At 52.8% G+C, this 18,662-nt stretch overlaps 1 protein-coding gene across 1 annotated transcript in view; it reads left to right on the top strand.

Annotated features, from left to right (window-relative positions):
• ZNF407 (zinc finger protein 407) overlaps nt 1-11,424 on the top strand; it is a 449,588-nt gene extending 438,164 nt beyond the window's left edge. The window contains 7 exon segments of the mRNA XM_026496488.4: nt 9,124-9,686; nt 9,688-9,765; nt 9,767-10,054; nt 10,057-10,245; nt 10,247-10,321; nt 10,323-10,409; nt 10,411-11,424. Of these exon segments, the coding sequence (XP_026352273.2) occupies nt 9,124-9,686; nt 9,688-9,765; nt 9,767-10,054; nt 10,057-10,245; nt 10,247-10,321; nt 10,323-10,409; nt 10,411-10,464 (1,334 nt within the window). The 3' untranslated portion in view covers nt 10,465-11,424.
• The last annotated feature ends 7,238 nt before the right edge of the window (nt 11,425-18,662 follow it).

Genomic DNA, 18,662 nt, shown 5'->3' with positions numbered 1-18,662 from the left:
CCTGAAAGACTTCCCCTCCAGCCTCCGCCTGCCCTTCAGGGAGCCAGCAGGGGCGTAGAAGGTGTGTGTCCGTCTCCTAACCCTTAGGTGTCAGGCGCTGCATCTTACTCAACGTTTTAATCTGTAAGTTTGTTTTTACTCCGTCCATTTTAAAGCAAGGGTTCAGGCCTCATCATGTGTCTTTTGTTTGATATCTTTTCAATCAGTTTTAAACTTTATTATCTAGGCATATAAATATCCTGCAAGTTTAACATAAGAGTTTAACTTACGTATTTAGGAAGATGTTCAAAATAAAGATTGTGGTCATCACTGGTTAGAAGAGAATATGTTTACATCTTTCACCCTGACCACGGCAGTGTCCGCACCTGCATCCCCAGCCCGGCCGCCCCCGCTGCTCCGTCCTTGTGTGCAGACAGGGCAGGGTGGCCGGCTAGCCTGAGAGCACGGCCCGCCCCCAGACGCTCTGCCTGCGTCAGGCTGGGCAGCCGCACATACAGCCGCTGCTCTCTCTGACTTTCACAGAGCGACTCCGGCCACTGTGAGTTGCCTCAGTTTACTCTGCTTGCCCTGGAAGTCGCTCTGAGCACGGTGCTGGAGCACCCCCAGCACATGCTGGCTGCGGCCAGGTGACCGTGACCGTGACCTCCAGCACCAGCCTTGTGTCTTCACGTCCCAGAGTCACCTGCATGCCGTCTGGGGCTCTCATCCTTGCGAAGAGCTCGGGCCTTGTGGTGTTGCCCCCACACGATGTTCGGGGGCCCCTCACCCACACAAGGCAGCTTAATAGGAAAATAGCAGTGATGTGCCCAGAACAGATGATTCATTTTAATATGTGGAGAAGAAATTCGCATTGTTTTAAGGGTACCCAGGCAGCTGGTGTCATTCGGCTATGAGCAGATGTTAGACCTCCAAAAGCTTTGCTGATAATTAAAATACTCACAGTGAGCGTTTTACCCCAGCTGCAGGTTCTGTTTACTGTAAATTTGATTTTAATGGTGCCTCTGTGCTGTTGCTGAGGAGCCGTTGCTTTTACCTTCATACAAAAGTGTCTGCAATGAAGACAAATGTCCGTTTCCTCTCATTTCCTCGGGAAAGAGACGAAGAAGATACTGTAATATACAGGAACTCTGAACATGCCCACAAAAATGAGTGTGATCTTTTTATAGTGTTTGCCCAAAAAACAAAAGGAGACAAGTTTAATCTGCCTTGTTAGCCCTGTAAGCCCGCCTTGGAAGAGGAGCGCCCCACTAACAGCATTGGCTGGCTGCTTATTTGCGTAATTTTACCTTTTAAAATGTGCGTGATGTGTACAACTTTTTAAAAAGAGGCTTTATCTCCTCATATTGTGTTAGCTGCACTAGGGGTTTTATAAGCCCGTCAGAGGACAGTAGGAAAAGGGTGTTGGGCCCCCCTAACTTCTTGATTCTGTACTGCAAGAAAGAATGTCAGTGCTGGTTTGAGTCGGACAGAGGAGGCGGCCTTAGAACAGGCTTCCGGGCTGCTGCTCACGTGGGATCTTGAAGGAAGTGCCCGAAGGCCGAGGCCTGGCATCCCACGGCTCCCGCAAAGGCCCGAGCCTCCTCGGATACATCAGCCGGTACCACCAAGACAGGTGCAGAGCCGGTGCCAAGAGCAGGAGGAGGGCCGGGGCCCAGGGGAGGGCACGCCCGGGAGCTGGGAGAAAAAGTGTCCAGCAATGACCCCTCACGGTGGCCAGGGGCTGACCTTGATCCCCCAAATGTGTGCAAGATGCCAAGGGCGCTCTGTGCTGATCCCACAGCAGCGCCTCCCCCTCTCTTTGCTCCAGGCAGGACTTAAGACACTCGAGCACTTTCTGCTAGTAAATCAGCTGACGATTTTTAAGAAGTTACTCTTCATGGGTAAATGACAAGAACAGAGCACTCTACAGTTTAACTTTAAAGTCCCATGTCGTCATTTCTGCCACGTGAGTCAGATTTCCCAAGTTCTGTGGCTGTCGTAGGTCGTCCGTCAGCACCGCCTGCGGGCCTCTGCCACGGCCAAGAAACAGTCAGGCACGCCGCCCCGCCCTTGACATCCCTCCCAAAAAAGCCTGTCGGGATACCCTTAAAGCCCCGTTCTGACCTGCCTCTGTGAGATTTCTGTGCATGGCTCCCGTTAGATCTTCACGCACGGAAATGATGATATATACCTAAGAGTCTGATCTAGTGCAAAATTTCTTAGGGTTTGTGACTTTAAAGGTGAAATATTGTCTTTTATTCTTTGTCACTCTTCAGTGCCCATGGAAATATCTAGGCCCATGGAGACTGTTCGTGGTAAAGTTGGAAACCTGGCCAGTCATGTATTTCTAACTTGAGATAAAATTTATTCTTAGTTTTGTCTGAACATCTTAGAATTTCTTTCAGGGGTCATATTTGATTATCTTTGATCACTACCAATCATAAATGTAGTACTAATGATAATTGAGAAAAAGAGACTAAAACTTTTGTCACCTAAATCTGTATCCTGGCTCACTGTAAGTATTCCTTCAGTAAAAATTATATGGTGTATCTTATAAAATTGTATATTTGAACGTAGGTGGAGGGGTCTGTCAGAAAGGATGTGGACTTCAGTAAATTTTTCACATAAAAATATTTTTCGTCATCTCTTCTTATAAAACAGTGGCCTTGGGCCCCTGGGTGGCTCAGTCAGGGAAGCATCTGCCTTCAGCTCAGGTCATGATCTCAGGGTCCTGGGATCGAGTCCCGCATCGGACTCCCTGCTCAGGAGTCGGCTCCTCCTTCTCCCTCTGCCTGCTGCTCCCCCTGCTTGTGTTCTCTCTCTTTCTCTGTCTGCCAAATAAATAAATAAAACCTTAAGAAAAAAAAAAAAGACAAAATAGCGGCCTTCACCAAATTGAGGACAGAGCAATGGCTGTTACTGTAACTCTAACATCTACCTTTATATGTTTATTTGTGGTACAAAGCAGATATTTACCAAAATGCCTTTTAATGATTATGTTGCAGTGTATGTACCATCCTTAGGCTAGATCATGGCAGAACGACCAACACAGGTCTGTGCTCTGAAATAAATCTCACTAGTTAGTACAGTTACCATTTTTCACAAGCATGCCGGAGACTAAAAATACTTTTAATTGTGTATCTCCAATCACCTAAATATTTGTGATTTGTGTGTGAATTTTATTAACACTGCCAGGACACATTTCTAACCCTTGAAGATAATAGTCGTAAGGTACCTAAGCATCCTTTGTTCACTAAAAAAAAAAAAAAAAAAAAAAAATGATGGCAAATTGTCATTTTGGTATGGGGCTGTAGGACTGTGAGGCTGCTCTCACCCGTTGCAGTTATAAACCAGGTTGGAATTCCTTCCTAAACCCCTTGAGTGGAGTTTTCCTTCAGGGACGAGAGGCGTTGCAAAGCGTTTGGTCCAGGGAGTGCCCCCTAATTTGTGTCGTGTTCACATAGAAAGCCCTCACTTCTTCAAAACCAGGTTTCGGTGGGAGGAGCTCTCTTAGGGACATCCTGCGGCAAGACCGGTAATTATTATTGTCCAAAGAATACTGCACTATGGAGCAATTATTGATATTGCTTTGACTGGCTGTGCTATTGTAGGAATAATTTATCCCCTGCTTCGAAATTTCCACAAGGTTATATTGCATTGAATTTTAATTTGTCATTTTTTCTGCTCTCACTTGAAAAACTTATAAGCTTTTGTGACATTAAAATATGGTTCTAATTTATTAGCATAATCTGTTAATATTGTTTCATTTTAATAGACATTAAGTATGATTTCTTAACGTTCTTGTTAAAATTACATCTTAAAATTGAAGTCAAGAAAAATTATATGTGGCTTAAGAATCACAGTGTCATGTGTGCCCCAAATTTTTATATGAAAAGTATTACTTTTTTAATCGTGTCCTATTTGAGGTGCTTTAATTATGACAATGAGCCAGCCTAGCATTTTCAAGCCTAGTGCCCTTCCAGAACACGAAATCTCAAACACACACAGTAGGAGCGCCTCTCTGTCAGCTGGGTACAGCTGGGTAGAGTGCTCTCCGGTTTGGGGATCCTTTAATAAAGCCCATTAGATCTTTACAAAATAATAACAAAAACAAAACACACGGATTCTGACATACCCTAGCACTGCACAAACAAGTAATACAGTTTCGGGAGAAGCTTCGAGATTTAAAATAAATACTGCCGCTCGCCACAACGCGCTCTCCCGGGGTACCAGCACGAGCTTCCCCAGCACGTGAAGCATCCCGCCCCACACAAGCCTCTTTAATGCCATCTTTATCTGCTACGCGATGCATGAAATCTACTTTCGGTTTCAGAACTGCAGGCCACCTTTGACCCCTTTCGTGGAGACACAATGTGACCTTTCTATTGTCATCGGCTTTCATTCTCCTGAAAATTCTATGAATTTTTATTACAAGTTTTTTTTAAGCCAAGCTGAGGCTTCCACAAATTGCTTGACGCAGACGAGATGAAGTTGTTGAAGTGGCGTGAGATAAGTTTTACAGCCGGCCTGGGTGCCGCCGAGCAGTCCGGGCCTCTGTCCTGCAATGTCATCCGCCAGTAACTGCTGAGCCTACTATTGGATAAATACATCATTTTATGGAACATTGATTGTTCTATAAACCCAATGGAGTATTATGCTCTATGATCAAACCATTTAGATTGTGTGTAGAGCACAGAAAATGCCATATTCAGGATGGTACTAAAAGTGCCATTTGTGTATTTTATGGATGTCATTACAGGGGAAACTTCTCTCTGTAGGCCCTGTTTACTGCAAAATTTTTTAGTCTGTAATGACATTTTTCATTCACAACGTATGCCTTCAAGAGAGGGGGCCCTTGTTTTATTTGTTTCATTCGAGTTTACTGCACAAATTCTGTACATTTTAATTAAATGTAAGCTTAACAAAAGCATAAGGTATTTATTCTGTGGGAAAGAGCGATGACAGTAACAAAAGAATAACACACACACAGAAAGGAAGCAGTCAGGTGCTGGAGCCTGTGTGCAGCTTCCCAGAAGCCCCCAGACAGCAAAACAGAGCCGTCCCAGTGGATTTGGGGGTGGGAGCCTCTGCCTTAACCCCTCCCCTGCTACGTGACACTTCGTGGTTTTCGACTCCGACTCCGAGGATGCAGTCTTCAAGAAGGAACTGGGGCTCCTGACGACCTCCTGGAGAACGGAGCCTAATTCGTAATCATGGCCCGGAAAACAAACCCTCCGCTCCCCACAAAGCCCTTCTCATTTCAACCAAGTTGTAGACTTTCAATGCATTTAGCTATGAGAAGGGCGTCTATCTCTGTACTCCCGAAAGCAAACGGGCAGTAAGTTGGGATTTTTCATAAACAGGCAGGAGGCTGCATTGTAACCTGTTTGCCCCTTCTGCACAGAGCGGTTTATGGTCCTCTTACAAACAGGTCCAAAAAGGCTGAATCAGGTGCACTATTTGGTTAGCCACTGTGATCACACTGAAACCCGACATGGTCTTTGAAAGATACAAAGCATAGTGCAAACATTCTGTTGGGCATCTGTGCTCCATTAAAGATTTGTGCACTTTTGGACCGATAGCGGTGACTAAGCAGTTAAGGGTAAGCCTGTACAAAGTTCCTGTTTCCCAAATACTGTATCCATTTGGCCATTTGCATTGGTGAGCTTTACGGTTCATATTTACTAGAAAGAGCTCAGAAATTGAAGTTGATGTGCCCAGTAAATTCTTGGTCATAGCCCAGTTAGAATTTAAAGTTACAGTAGAGATTCACATTAGTGTAAATGACACTTGAACTTCTGCATAGCTCCACATTAATTCATTATGGGCGAAATGGAAGAATCTTCAGTGGGTGAATCTTTTTCAATCTGATTGAGGCTGTTACATTTTATAGGTGCTATTTTTCAAAGCAGTACTGACAGCACTCGAAGTTATTAAATTGCTGAATCAAAAGATGGACCTGCACTCGCATTTATGAACTGTGATGGAGTAGCGGGGCTCGCGCCGCACTGAGGTTAAGATGTTGGCGGTGTCAGGCTTCATCACACGCCGTCGTGACAGTAGTGTTTACCCATGTAGTTCACTTTAATAGTCTGGAAGTGGCTTAACCCACCTCTGGATTCAAATAAATTCAGTAAGTAGTTCAGAAGAGCATCATTATCAGTGCTGCAAGGGATTCAGAGGATAATTCGACACCCAAGAGATTTTCCGTCCAGTTGCAGACTGAAGAAGGGGCGTGCGGGGGCTCCAGCCCATAGGCTTGCTTTCGGAGACCACAGAGCACAGGACGCTTGGTGGCCCCCACCTGCACTCATTTTTCGCTCTTTGACATCGAGGCACTATGTCCTCTTCTGTAATTAATTGGGGTTGATTTGCAGGCTGCCTTATTTTTGTGTCCATATTTCTTCATGTCTTTTTTTTCCCCTCCGAACTCTAAATTAGACTGAAAATGACCTTGAAGTTAGGGAATGGACAGAAACAAGCAAATCAAGTTCAGGGTGTAATGATGACAGAACGGGCAGTACAAACTGGATGGAGTTCAGGGCGCTGAAGGCCAGCGGAACGGTTACGTCCCAGGTAGAGAAGTGGAGGGGAGGGGAGAAATTGCAAGTGTAGCGGAGGAAGACTGTGGCGGGGATGGGAGCCCAGAGACCCAGGGGTCCCACGGACGACACACCAAGCAGGATGGCAACACCCCCAGTGTCCACTCGGGCACGCACGGACATGTGAACAGGGGGGCTCTGCGGAATGCCCCATCCTCACCTGGCCTGCTGCTGCCCACCAGGCCTCCCGGCATCTTTGAAGAGAGAGATTTTAGGGAGATTGAAAGTTCAGAAGATAAACTGGGAGATGAGGTCGAAGTATAGACCATGATTCAGCCCTTTCTCTCAAGGACCCGCATGGTTAACCTACTCTTGTGCTTGCCTTCTGAACTTTAATCTTCCGGAGGGTTGTTCTTTCACAAAGCAGGGGAAGGGGAAGGCGGGAGGGAGGGACATCACAGCAAGCGCATCCCTGGGCACTGCACTTTTTTTTTTTTTTTTTTTTTAAAGATTTTTTATTTATTTATGTGACAGAGAGACAGCCAGCGAGAGAGGGAACACAGCAGGCGAGTGAGAGAGGAAGAAGCAGGCTCCCAGCGGAGGAGCCCGATATGGGACTCGATCCCGGAACGCCGGGATCACGCCCTGAGCGGAAGGCAGACGCTTTAACGACTGCGCTACCCAGGCGCCCCTGGGCACTGCACTTTAAATGAGCTGGGTTGATTCCCGGAAACTTGCCATAGGCTCACAGAACCGTTCGAAAGTTTTTAGAGGCCCTGGAGCTGGGAGTCCCCGTGTGAAGACCACCGCTGTCCTGTGACGCCCACCCCAGGCACCATGCAGTGGGCGTTCAGGAGCAGCTTGCTCCCGGAGGCGTAGGAAGGAGCAAGCTTCCGTGCTCCCGGCTGGTTCTCCTCTTTCCTTGGAGGGTAAACAAGACACAGAGCCATATGCTATAGTGAGGCGAGTCGTTTACCTAGAGGCAGCGATGTCTGGGACCCTCCTCTGAGAAGGTTCAGTTCACCTTTACGATGTGATGGCTTAGCCTGGCCTGGTCCCCCCACGGCTGCAGGGCCAGCCCAGAGCGGCGCTCCCTCTCCCCACAGGCAGGGTATTCCGTTATCTCCAAGGGAGCGAGAGGGAGAGGGAGGGAGGTGTTGCTGCTGGAGATCGTCCTGGTTGACACCACATGTCGTTTCCTGACCCAAGAGTCTGGGATTCTGTCCTCTTCCCAAGGTTCACACTACAGAGAGTTGTCTGAGAAGGCACAATGCAGATTGCTCCTCGTATTGTTTAAGAAGATGGATCATCTTGTAAACTTTACTTCCTCCCTGGGAGTCAGAGCCTCAGAGGCTGCAGGAACATGGTGACAGAAAACCGATCCCACAAACTCACTGTGCAGTGAGCTTTGTTCCAGTCATTTCCACGCACATACCAGCAGGCGCCACTGGGAGACCCGTCCACTCCCTCTGGCCTCTCACAGGAAGGAGGATGCAGGGGTAAGACTTCCCCTGACCTCTGAGTGTCGAGCAACAGGGCTCCGCGGCAGAGGATGCAGGACAGGCCAGGAGTTTGCATTGTTCGAAGGTAGCTTGGGAGCCCAGATGCAGGACCGTCGCCCACGGTCTGGGGGTGAGCCTGGCTGTGTTCTTTTGGCAAATGAGATGTAGCAGCTCCCTGGCTCCTGCCGGAGACACTGCACCCACTGGAGACGGGCCTTGTCTGGGGTCTGTGCTCAGAGTGGACTCTGTTTTGAAAGAAGTGCTTTCTTACAGAGGAGCCCAGCATGGAGAGCAGAGTGGTCTTGTCTTTAAGGGATACTAGCAATGCATAACTTATCGTTTTCTTTCCTCTGGTAAGGATAAAAGGCGCTTTTTAAAACATGACCTACAATACAGAGAGCAAAGTGGGATATTGCAAAACTGGGGAGGCCGTTGAGATATGGAAATACTCCTGTAGATCACTGACAGGCCATCCTCTCATTTAGGGGAAGGACGCCATAGTGAGAACACTGGTAGAGAATTCGGGATTTAAAGACGAAAATAGGAACTCTGTTTAGAGTCCGTCTGTTTCGATGGAAATAAAGATCACAGTTTTCAGTCCTATTTACCCTGTCAAGTTATTTAACAAGCATCGGCCTGTGTCGCAGACGGCGCTGGGGAGATGGGGGTGTGTGTGCGAGTCCCGTGCCCTCCTCACACCTGTTCATAAACTTACAGAAAGACGTGCCTTTGGGTCAGAAGATACTGCTGCTGTTTACTGATCTTCACTTCCCACCCGTGACTGATGTCTTGTTGGAAATGGCAGTAATTTGAGGGGAGTAACCACACTCCTTCCCGAGGAGCTGGAAAAGCAAACGCTGGCTCGTAGCGGTGGCGTTTGGACAGCCCACCCAGGAGGACGGAAAATGCCTGTTTGCACCACACCTGTGTGCTCGCACGCCATAGCTCGCTGTCCGCGCCCACGTGAACGGGAGCACCGCTCCGAGTGGGTCTCACTGTGGTCTTTCTGCTGAGGGTTTAGAGCTTCTGCAGAAGAGTTGTCTTGCTTATAAGCCTCAAAGTCATTTTGCTAGGCTCTAACTGCTCCCTGTCTCCCATAGGCATTGTGTCCAAGTCCTACGAATGCCGTTTGAAGGGTCAAGGAGCCACCTTCGTGGAGACAGACAGCCCCTTCACGGCGGCCGCGCTGGCAGAGGCGTCTCCTGTCAAGGAAAGGCCCCTTAGGAGCAGCCGGAGGCAGGCGGCGGCCCCCGAGCAGGTCCAGCAGGTCATCATCATCCAGGGCTACGACGGGGAGTTCGCCCTCGACGCCTCGGTGGAAGAGACGGCCGCGGCCACGCTGCAGACACTGGCGCTAGCCGGCCAGGTGGCCCGCGTGGTGCACATCACAGAGGACGGGCAGGTCATCGCCGCGAGTCAGAGTGGCGCCCACGTGGGCGGCGTGGCAACCGGGCCGGTCCTGCCCGAGCAGTTGGCCGACGGAGCCACCCAGGTGGTGGTCGTGGGGGGCTCGATGGATGGCCGTGGCGTGGACGAACCCCTCAGCCCAAGCAGTGCCGTGATTCAGCAGGTGACCAAGCAGGAGATTCTAGACCTCGCCGAGGCCGGCGTGCCCCCACCTGACACGGCCTCTGCCTTGGACGCCCTGCTGTGTGCGGTCACCCGAGCTGGGAGGGGCGGAAGGCCGGGCCGGGCCCGACGAGAAAGGCAGGCCCGGACACAAAGACGTGCTGGTCCAGCTGCTCCGGTCAGGAGGCGCCCCCCGCCGCCGCCCAGCCTGAGGCCCCCGAGCTTCACATGTTCCAGGACATCCGGGAGAGCAGGGCCACCGTGGAGCCCGTGGAGGTGCTGACCCAGGTGGTGCGGCCCTCAGCCGTCGCCGCCTCGCAGGAGCGCGCGCAGGTGGCCTTCAAGAAGGTGGTGCAGGGCGTGCTGCAGTTCGCCGTGTGCGACCCGGCCGCGGCCGGCCAGCTCATGAAGGAGGGCGTCACGCAGGTCATTGTGAACGAGGAGGGCACCGTGCACATGCCTGGGCCCGCGAGGGCTCGCAGATCATCATGCAGGAGGCCGAGGCCCACGGGCCACACGTGGACCTGGCCGAGCCCGACGGGGAGATCTCCCAGATCATCGTGACCGAGGAGCTGGTCCAGGCCATGGTGCAGGAGTCGAGCGGCAGCTTTCCCGAGGGCGCCACTCACTACATCGTCACAGAGCTGCCCCCGGGGGGTGCAAGAGGAGGCGGGCGTGTACTCACACACCGTCATCGAGGCAGCCGACTCTCAGGAGATCCTGCAGGCCGGGGGCCGCGCTCGGCGCCGAGGCCATGGTCCCGAATGGAAGCGAACAGTTGACGAGTATGGTCATTTACACCCAGGATGGCTCCCCTGGCCGCGACTGTCATTCAGAGCCAAAGAGAGAATAACGAACTCCAAGAAGCCTGAGGCGCAGATCGTCAGGCTCGGCACAGGGCAGGCATGGGCAGGCCCGGCCCGCGGGGGCACGGCGATCTCCGGACTGCATGGCCACAGCGTCCGGACAGCGGGCCGGTCCTCCAAAGGGGCGGTGGCCTGCCCTCGGGGGCGAGGTGGGTGCAGAGCAGAGCGCGCCGGCCTGGGGGCCAGCACCCTGCCGCCTGGCCGAGCCCCGTGCCCGTGCCGCTGGGAAGGCCGGGCCGGGGTGTCGCTGGGGCGGACCCTATGCCAGCCGCACCCGTTTCCGGTCTGGTTCTCCTGTGACTGGTCTTTTCCCTCTGTTCTGTCCACTGTGCTGAGGAGAAGCCACGTTGTGTTTTCTGTTTCCGCCCCTCACCCCGCAAATGTTTTCCCATTTCAGTTATCGAAGGACTGTGCCTATTGGTGGTGAAGTCCGAACAGTGTATCTTGTGGCCTGAGACATGCCTGTTCGTGCCGTCCAGCATGTAGCCATTTCAGTTTATTATAGATTTGGTTAAAAATTGCAGCTACAACTCCTCCCGTCTTGAGCAGCCCACACTTGTCCATTTTTCTGAAGTCGTAGGATCACAGTGTCCCCAGACCAAAGGAAAACCTCGTAGCTTGTCTGACCCATCAGTTTCCTCTCCCCAGACGTGGTGGGGGTGTTCCTAGCTCTGGTTGCACTCTGCTTAAAAGAAACCTTCTCAAGCCTGTGGTTGAGAAAAGCCTTGATGTTTCTATTGGATGAACATACACCGTGGTTAAGACAACCCAGTGCTTCTAATTTTGACTTCGTTTCATACAATAAAGTCTATATATGAAATGTGCACTCTGGAAAATAGTGTTCGTACCAATATTTTGCCTTTATAACAAATGTTTCTTCATATTGATGCCATTTTTGCGGGATTTATCTGCGGTTTATGTCCATGTGGCGGAGCTGACATCAAACGTTAATACCAGAAAGCCGCCCCCGCCGCCCCCGCCGCCCCCGCCGCCCCCGCCGCGCCCGCCGCCCGGCCAGCACTGTCCGTGTTTACTCGTGAGTTCACTGCAACCACGGAGTGCAAGTTCATGTTCTAGTAACTCACTTCTCCATACGATTGCTCTTCATCCTTTTCCAAATGTGTAGAAACAATCCCCTCCCCCCAAATGCAAAGGTTGTTTTTGTTCTATTTTTTTCTTTGAAATAAAATTGCAGCATTGAAAGAGAATGGGGTTCTCTTATTTCCAGCAGCCAGCCGATGGGCAGCTGTAGAAACGGGGAAGAACTAGTTCTCCTGTCTGACAGGGCGGCTTCTCCTGCTCTGCCCACGTCCAGGGCACCAGCTCGCGTCGGGTACCTCCTGTGGCCTCGTGCTGCCTTCTGAGGGCTGGGCACATGGCCCAGGCACTTTCCGGTGACTAGCATATTCTATCACAGTATCTAAAAATTTCGAGGAGCAGACACGAGAGAAAAGGAAGAGAAAACAGTACCTTTTTAGTGTATAAGTTCCCTTCCTGGGAGCACAGGCTGGGAATGCGCGTCTCCCAACCTGGTCCTCGTCGCTCTGCCGTCTGGCCATCCCAGGGCCACCTCTCTTGACACAGCTATCCCTCCCCCCAAAAAAATGAAAGGTAAAATTTCAAGTTTGACACTGAGATTCGTAATTAGCTGAGTATGACTTGCTCATGTTTCTTAAAAATGGCAGGGCAATCCACTTCTTCTTAAACACTTGTCTTCAGCAAACAGTGACAGGATCAACTCCCGTTTGTTATCAGGATAAAGGTGACCTTTATAAAGTGATGCCCCTCTCCAAGCTTCTCATACATGTTAAAAGAAAAAAAAAAAAAAAAGCAGCAGCAGCAGCGGGTGGGGTGGGGGGGATGTTTTCCGGTGGAAATATTTCTTCCTGATCATTCCTCCCGTTAGCTGCAGCCCGTGGCCCCCGGCTCAGATGCTAATTCCTAACGGTGCTCCGTCCTGTATGGCTAACCTTTCTGCCCGAGTCCAGGCTGTTGACACCGACATGCTGCAGTTTACCGTTTGTGATTTATTTAGGATAAATATGTCTCAGGTGGCATTTAATCCTTCATAAAACCAGTGTAGCCTGCAGTGTCAAACCAGCAATCACGTTGTATGCACAATGAAAAGAGCAGGCCTTTGCATAAAAAAAAATTGTACAGAAGGTGTTTCGAGGCTCAGAAGGATTGCAAAGGATTCACGAAGCTAGTGTATGCTGTAATTACCTATAGAGCTGGGTTCACGTTCCCTCTCTCTCCTCTCTCATTACACGACTCTCGGGACGCACGGGAGTCAAAGAAGCACGTACACAAACGTGTGCCTCGGAATAACGAGGCGTGGCCGGTTCTGTGCCCGGGCCACACTTACTGCGGCAGGGAGTGTCGGCAAAGAAGACACTGGCAAGCTTCTAGCCTCCCTTGGGCTTTTCGCTGGAGAACACAGTCACACTTTAAAGACACAAAAAACAAAGAAAACCTAATATTTACCTGGAGACGATAACCCATAAAGCCCCCTTCCTATGAAGCTACAGTCAATTCAATGACAGAGCCTCAGGGATGGCCGGCATGCAGGGGGCCCACTGCCCTGCCCAAGTCCACAGAGTTTAGGGTCCACTTTCCGTGCCGGAAGCTTGCCATACAGGGTGGAGAGTTAGAGTTTCAGCCACTGACTGTCACTGTCATGAAACGCTGTGACCCAAGCAGCCATCCCTCTGGGGTGCTTCCGGAGTCCCTGGACAGCTGTAACTGTGGGAGGGCAGGCGGGAGGATGCCCCGAAACCTCTCCCCCCGCGCCGCAGAACACGCCAGCCAACAAAACTGCGTCACCCGGGAGATACCAAGGACAGCCTTTCTGTGAAGACTGAGTCGCTGGGGTGCTGAAAGCGTCAGCACAGGCAAAAAACGTGGACCCAGCGCCCTGGAAAATAGACCATGGATCTTTGCTCGGCCCCCTGATAAATGACGACGAAGACCCCGCAGAGGCCCGAGGCCTGGCCAGGCTCCGGGCAGCCCCCACGGCTCCGACCCAGCACTCCCTCCAGGCGGCCGGAGACCCCGCTGCCCGGGAGCCCGGCGTCCGGCACAGTATTCGCATCTTTCTGTTCGGCCAAACCCTGTGTTTTCCCGAGCAGAGAGAGAATAACGGCGTGGAGCAAAGAGCGGCGGGGCCAGCTCGGGAGCCTCACCCGGCGCTGGTTCTAGGCCGAGAACTAGGAAACCAGAACGGTCTTTCGCTCAGCAAACGAAGAAAGGAGCTGTAAGTTCTCACTTAGTTTCCTGCTGAATATTCGCCCGTAATTTAAGAGCACACGGCTCGCTTAGGCAACCTCCCTCCTGCTCCATCTTGTTGAAGAATACAATTCGCTTTCTACTCCTCTAGGGCGATATCATTTTACATGAAGGAAAAAGTTAGCTCAGATGGCAGTTATACGTTTCGGAAGCACCTTCTAATCAGGGATTGGTGATTCATTATTAGCTTCAGCAGGCGATCCATCTGACATGTAAGGGGAAAAAATTAGCAGCTGTCACTGCATGATGAGTTAATTTCCTGATAGGCCTGACACTGAAAAGCCATTTGGAGACATGGCAGTGGCTGACTGCAAAACCTGGCGCTGCTTTATAATTGGAGATAAAGAAAGAGCGGAGGAGTGGGCCGGGGGCGGGGGGCGCGGAGCCACAAGTGGGGGCCGCTGGCGCTGCGTGTGCCCCCCCCAGCCCCGTGCATCGCTGCGTCCAGGGCCGGTCCCCCTGTCCTCGCCCCGGCCCGTCGTGCACCCGCGTCCCCCTGCGAGGTGGGAGAGTGACCCGGGTGCCTGACATTTCCACAGAAGGGCGAGAGCGTGATGTTCTCCGTCTGATGGTCCCCTTGGCAATTTTCATAATTGGAGCTCAGGCTTTCAATCGTGGGATAATGTTTTATCACCATAAAAAGTAACCCCATGAAACAAGTGTTGTGGGAACTCAGGAGGAGCCAGTCGGGCAGCCCAGGGGGGCTCGCTGTTCGTGAACCTCCGTCCAACCCCGCTCTTGCATTTCTCCTTCCTCGCGGGGTCCATTTCCAGCCGGCGCTGAACACAAGACAAAACTTTAGTATCCAGGAGATGGGAGCTAGAGCTGGGCATAAGAAGCCAACACGTCTTACCGGAGGGACTCATGCGGCCTTCATGGCTGAGGGGTCCTTGGTGAAGGCCGCATGGGCGGGGTTCTAGAACCGGGACCCAGATGTTGGCACCTGCACCCTTGCGGTGTTTCCAAAGTGAAGACTGACAGCGTTATGAAAACAGTCGCTGTGCCCTGTAGAAGACAGCGGTAAGCGTCGTCATCCCTGCTGCCTGGGTTCGATTCTGGGTCCATCACATAAATGAAGCAGAGACATCTCACGGAATCTCCGCCTTGAGAAATAAACATGAGGTAGGGAACCTTGTTTCCCCAAAACTCCTGGGGCCGTCAACCCTCTTCTGTCCGTGGGACACTGAGTGTGTGAGGTCGTGCAGGCCTGGCTGAGGCAGAATCACCTGGGCGAGCGCGTGGTCACCAAGTTCCGTTACCAGATTCAGACGAATCCATTACAGATCTCAGCAGGAGTCGCTTGCTTGTTACGCCATGGGCCTGCCTTCTCAATACCTTTTCATAAATACTTTTAAAATGACCTGAGTCTGTATTTTGGGTGTATATATACGATAGAATATTATGCAGCCATCAAAAAAGGGTAATATTGCCATTTACATCGATGTGGATGGAACTGGAGGGTATGATGCTGAGCAAAATAAGTCAGAGAAAGACAATTACATGAATTCACTTATATGTAGACTATGAGAAACAAAACAGGATCATAGAGGAAGAGGGGAAAAATGAAACCAGGTGACAGCAGAGAGGGAGACAAACCGGAAGAGACTCTTAACTCTAGAGAACAAACTGAGGGCTTCTGGAGGTGAGGTGGGGGGGGGGGGGGACGGCATAAAGGAGGCCACGTGATGGAAGGAGCCCCAGGTGTTATATACAACTGATGAATTGCTAAACTCCACCTCTGAAACTAGTAATACACGATATGTTAACTAATTGAATTTAAATTTTAAAAATAAAAAATAAAAAGCAAATAGAATGACCGAACTCGGGCCTGGCTCCCAGCGCCATGGAACGTTGGCTCGTAGCCGAGCCGAGCAGGAGCGTGTGGACGGGTCCGCTCTGTCAGCGCCGTCGTCCGTGCTCCAGAACACGTCACATCGCCCTTCCAATCACTTCGTGAGCAGAGGGGCAAAAACCAATGCAAAGATTTGTGTTTCAGTTTCCAAACTGGGTTCCCGTCTAGAGACGAGCAGCTGCCCCCGCCGGCCCCGGCGTCCCCCTCGGTGCGGGACGTGGCCGGGACAGTGTTGGTTGGGAGGGGGGGTCCCTCAGCAGGACGGCCTGGGTCCTCCCGCACTGCCGCTCCCCAAGGCCTCAGCAGGGCTTCAGCGCCATCCTGCCTGGTCTGGAAGCGGGGCCAGAGTCTGCAGGGAGACACCGCTCCCCGGCTCGGCCCCGGTTCCGCCTTGGCCCCAGTTTAAGGCACAGAGGACGTTCGAACTCCGAAGCTGCTCTACGCGGCCCGTCACAGAGCACGGCTTTACAGCCCGTAACTCAGCCCCGTGCTGTGAATCACTCTGCAGCACTCGACAAGCCACGGCCTCTCCCCGACGTCTGGAAGGCTCTGTGGGGTGGGGTGTGGGCTCTGGCCACAGCACAGGGGACGCTACCCGCCAGCCCCCGCCGTACGCAACTTCTGGACGGGTTTGGAAGTGGAAGGCCCTCCAGTGTGGGCTGTAGGCAGACCCCTGCCTGACCCCTGCCCTTCCTGCTTGCCCTCCGTCTCCGTGTCGTGGACAGAGCTCCAGGGCGGTGTCTGTGTCCCCACCTTTCTGAGCGCAGCTGGGAACACAGGCGGCGGTCAGCAAGGCCCCTGAAGGAAGGGGTAAACACACGAGTGCTCAGTGCTTCACCGGCTTCTCCTTTCCTCGCTCTCCTCCTTGTAGTCGTAATTTCCACAAAGCTCTTTGGCAGGAATGGAACCACGGAATGCGTCTCATCCGTAGTTCTTATCGGTGGACCCGGTTCCTTACCCGTTTCTCTGCTTACTTCCACCTTCTGCCAGAACGTGTCTGGATGAGAAGGTCCTGAGACCAAATCCCACGACAGGCACTGAGTCAGGTTCGCACACTGTCTTGTCACGCCTGCTAAGGGGACTTTGGGGCTTTTATCAACAGTAGACGACAGGGGACTTCCTCTTCCCCGCTGACCGTCCTGGTCTGAAGGAAACGACACACAGCCCTCGTGTGTGGCACTGAGCTAAGTACCGTCCGTGAAGTAGATGCTATTTGCTTGTTCCTGATTTCTTTCCGGCCCTGAGGGTCGGTTCTGTTGATCCCACCCACGATTCCTTCCTTGACATTCTGTGAGAAGAAATCCCGGTGTTCTTGTTGGTCTTGGATGATGGTGACCTCTTCTGGAGAGAGCTCTGGGACCCCGGCGGGTCATGACGCAAGGGGGCCAAGTGAGCAGCAGACCCTGAGCTTACTTGTCCGAGCAGCTGCGTCCCCGATGCCTCCCCGGGTGAGGTCGGTGTGCGGGGTGCTACAGAGACGCGGGAGGTGGGAAATCATCCCGTGTTCCATGAGGCCAAACCGCACACGGTCGGTCACACCTCAATACGTCTGAAATCGGGATGCGTGGAGAGTGTCTTCGATCCAACTGTGTGTCTCGATGGAGCAGGTGTCGGGGAGAGAAGCCCCAGGGATCCCTCGGAAGCACCCACAGGTGTCCAGGAACCCCCAGGGGCCGAGTTTCCGGTCACCTGTACAGCGGAAGGAAGAAGGTTCATTGCGTCCGTGGCCGTGGACGCGCCTGGGAGGAGCAACACACAGGCTGTCTCGTTATGAGGGGCTCGAGGGGTCCCGCGGTGTGATCCTAGTATGGGAAGGCTCCAGTTCCAGTACGGGTGCTGGGACGACCGAGTGTGCGGGGCTGCTACCAGAACTAGGTGGGTCGAGGCCGGGGATGCTGCCGGATTCCCGACGCTGCCCAAGACACCTTGGCCTGGTCCCGTCGCTCGGCAAGCCCCTGGGAAGGCAGGAGGCCCTTGCGGACCACACAGCGTCCCCCGCGGGCTTCAGACCCCCAGATGGTGGGAAGTGGGATCACCGGGCTCACCAGCCCGGGAAGCAAGGAAGCTCCATTTCAGGACACACGAGGGACCAATGGCCTGTCTGCGTCCCAGAGCGAAACCAGCTCTCTCAGTGTGTGTGAGAACAGGAACTAGCGTCCGTCCTCCAGAAGATGGAGCGAGGAAGGGGGAGTGGGCAGAGTCCATTCTGCACCTAAGAGGTGAGCACAAGCCAGCCAAGAATGAAGGAATGAAGGACGAACCCCTTCAGCTCTTCTGGGCAGAAGGGGAGTGTGCATCAAGGTGCCAGACCCCCATCCTGCTGGGCCTGGGCTCATCAGCCAGGTTCGGGCCTCGGGGTCCAGGGTAGCCCAGGGGCTCAGACCGCAGACACCTGCATCCGATGGAAACCCAAGCAGACTGCCACGTGGAGAAAAATCGCTTAGTACTGTTCGGTCAGCTTTCACACGGTAGCTGAACATGGTGGCACAAAGCCAGGGTGACCCAGCCCGTCCAGCCCCTGCCCGAGGGCCCTGCGGAGTGACTTCCAGGCGACGAGCACTGTACTAGGCTCTCTGCACACATCACCTCGCTTATAATGCCCCCAAATCCTGACACAGTTACAGAGCCTCCGGACGGTTAAGGAACTGGCCCCGAGATGCACGGGAGAGGGGCCAGTGCCACATCACCAACCACCAGTCGTGCACCAGCAACACCACGGCTCTCAGGACCGCCAGGCCTGGCTCGAGCATGTTAACACACGGCCCCCTTACGGGTGAGGACCCAGAGGGGCTGGTCTCAGGCCGCCGCGATTCTCCACCTCTCTGTGCCAAAGGCCTCCTGGACACGGTCTCTCGGGGCAGGAGAGACTGGTCGGTGGCGGGGCTCATGCACACTTCTGCCCCCCTGGGTGGAGGTCTCCAGTGGGACGGGCAGCTACTGGGAGGGAGCAGGAGGACCCCGCACCTCTGGCCTCGCTGGCTGGCCAGTCCTGGGGCCTCCCTGCCTGCCCACGCCACCCAGGCAGCGACAGGCGGGCAGGTGCCCCGAACAGCGGTTCCCGCAGGTG

The sequence above is a fragment of the Ursus arctos genome, unplaced genomic scaffold (genome assembly GCF_023065955.2).
Source record: "Ursus arctos isolate Adak ecotype North America unplaced genomic scaffold, UrsArc2.0 scaffold_17, whole genome shotgun sequence".
NCBI lineage: Eukaryota > Metazoa > Chordata > Mammalia > Carnivora > Ursidae > Ursus > Ursus arctos.
Note: the sequence above shows the minus strand (reverse complement) of the source record. Positions and strands in the feature narration are given on the sequence as shown.